Below are 2,617 nucleotides of genomic sequence, written 5' to 3'. Positions count from 1 at the left end.
ATGCACCACATAAGACAGCAAGTGTCCATATCAGTAATTTATAGCTAAAATTGATTAGAATAACTATATTAACAAATTATCAAAAGATTTAAGATTAAATTAACATTCATAAAATAGCTATAAAACTATTTTGGCAATTAATCCTCCATGCACTGTTTGGTATGATAAAATAGTGTCCGATCCATTGCTTGGTGTCATTTAGCAGTTGCGGCATTATTGTATTTGCATGGAGTCAATTGACCCCCATCAAATACTTTTTTAAAAAATTATTATTATGTAAATAAATGTATAATTGAGTAATTTGATCCCATTAAATGTTGAGATTCCTGGATCTGACCGTAATCTTACGTGCCAATTTAAAATGCCCATCTAAAATTGATAAAGAGGCCCAAACCTAAAGATCCACTGACCCGTCTTAATTCTTTAAAAAAATACATAAAATTAGAAAAGACAAAAAAGAGAAATCAGCGCTCAATTTGATTATTTTGAGGATTGTTGGAACCGTCTCTATTGTTTGATGCTTTAATTCATGTTATCATGCTTTGAACATTTATCCTGAGGCTCTGATGGTTGTGCTTATAATTTTTCATATTGTCTTGAAATTATTTTTCTCCATCCGTGTAGGAAAAATATAAAAAGTATCCATGATATTGACATTATTAAACTTTGCACTTTAATTTTCTGCATCCACTGACAAATTGGTCAAGCTCAGCCACTGTCTTTATGGCAAGACAAGATTAAACATTAAATATTAAATTTAAAAAGTAAATCAAGAGAAAAGTGGAATCTAGGTTGGTGGAAATCAACTATCCTTTGTGATCAATCGTGCGACTCCGATGAGATGGCCCCTTTGTAGGCGACAACCACCACCGTGCGAGATCTTCTCTGAGAGAGAGAGAGAGAGAATAGAGTCGCAGTGGTCGACGGTGGACTACTCGAAATCTTAATTGGGATGGTTTTCTATCCTGTTCTAAAAACATGATTAACATGATATACTTTTCTTAAAGTATTTGCAGTTTATTGCGTCGAATAATCTTATATTTTTGTGGCCCACGTTTGAACTTTTTACTCTCAAGATAATGCTCGGCGTTAGGAGCCGAAATGCCAACAGTATACCATTTCAGTTGTGCACACCTATCCATTGTTGAGAACTCGAGCTATTGCTACGGCCTTCATCATGTCCTCTTCTTTCATTGAGAAAAATGAAGGGCAAAATAGTAAAGGAAGGATCACTCAAAAGTATAAATGTGAGTGCGAGAGTGCATGACAAAAAAATTAAAAGGTCGGTGCATAATTACGATGATAATCAAGAAACATGATATAGATATGAGCTGCACAAGCTCTGTGTAATCCAGAATATGGTAATGGCCGGTCAATAAGCCATGCCATGTAGACAAATAATACATGGATGAGTCATAACATCTAAAAGGCTCTTATTCTAACAAAAAAAAAAAAAAAAAAACATGCATATCAATGAGCCATCAAACGTTCAAAGACTCAGTAGGGATGACCGGGAGCCGGCGCATGTGGCATGTGCGGCTTGTGAGGGCCCTTGCCGCTCTCCATTGGCGGGTGCGCTCCATGGTGGTGGCCATGGTGCGGGAATGGCGCATGAGCTGGGTGGTGACCGTGATGCGGGAAGGGGGCGTTGGCTGGCGGGTGGTGGTGGCCTGGGAGCGGCTTCTCCAAAAGCTCATGCCTTGGCCCTGGGGCGCCAGGCCTGTGGTGCGGCTCATGCCCGTGGTGTGGTGCCCAAGCGGGCGGCATGGCCCCATGGTGGTGGGGCCTGTGCTTGCCGTGCTCGGGTGGCATGGCGTACTCAGCTAGGGCTGGGGCGGCGAGGGCCACCAAGCTGAGGATCAAGAGCAACAAGTGCTTAGAAGACATCTTCTTTTCCACCGGATGCAAACGTTATTTTACTATTACACCAGGTGTTTGGATGTGGGATGAGCCAAAGGACCCAAGCTCGACACCCTTTTATACTGGTCCTTGGCCTAACATGCATTTGTTCAATCCCGTTCGAAGTCTATATTTCGTTTCACACTACATCATGCATGACATGTAATTGTCAACTTTAAAAATAAAGAATTTCCTTAATCCTGGTAGACAAAATGGCGTAAATTGCTGCGGCGTCTCTGCAGTTGAAAGGTCTGAAAAGGGGGGCCTTGGCTTCGAACATTAAGGAAGTTATATTCGTTTTTGGCCGGTGAGGTTCCGTATTCGTGAAGCTACTTTCTTTCTTGCAATAGTAAATTGGATAATTAAAACACGAATAACCCCACAAGTAAACTATAATCATAAGATGGGAAGGAAGAAGGGAAAAGAATAAAAGAAAAGAAAAGGATGAAAAAAACACACATGTCAACATTTGTTTTTATGTCGATTGATGTGTCGTCCATTTAAATGGGTGAACTAAATATGTCAATTTATCATCTAAGGTTGCATTTATTTTGCATAAAATTTGCCATTTCTCAATAAATATTTTCCAGCAAACCGTTTTCTACAAAAATGACAATGTTTTGCTCAAGTCTAAAAATGAATTGGAAATTATTTTCCGGTTACTTGGAAAAGAAGACTTAACTCATTTTGTAAAGCGGCATGCATTATTCATATAATA

At 39.4% G+C, this 2,617-nt stretch overlaps 1 protein-coding gene across 1 annotated transcript; it reads right to left on the bottom strand.

Moving 5' to 3' along the window:
- Positions 1–1,497: 1,497 nt before the first annotated feature.
- On the bottom strand, positions 1,498–1,887 carry LOC104417230 (histidine-rich glycoprotein). Its single transcript, XM_010028540.2, has one exon. It carries the CDS (start codon positions 1,885–1,887, stop codon positions 1,498–1,500), a length of 390 nt encoding a protein of 129 aa, XP_010026842.2.
- Between the last annotated feature and the right edge of the window lie 730 nt (positions 1,888–2,617).

This window comes from Eucalyptus grandis, chromosome 8 (assembly GCF_016545825.1).
Source record: "Eucalyptus grandis isolate ANBG69807.140 chromosome 8, ASM1654582v1, whole genome shotgun sequence".
Taxonomy (NCBI): Eukaryota; Viridiplantae; Streptophyta; class Magnoliopsida; order Myrtales; family Myrtaceae; genus Eucalyptus; species Eucalyptus grandis.
Note: the sequence above shows the minus strand (reverse complement) of the source record. Positions and strands in the feature narration are given on the sequence as shown.

Coding starts and splice junctions, on each gene's coding strand:
- LOC104417230 (XM_010028540.2), bottom strand. CDS start 1,887: ATGTCTTCTAAGCACTTGTTGCTCTTGATCCTCAGCTTGGTGGCCCTC.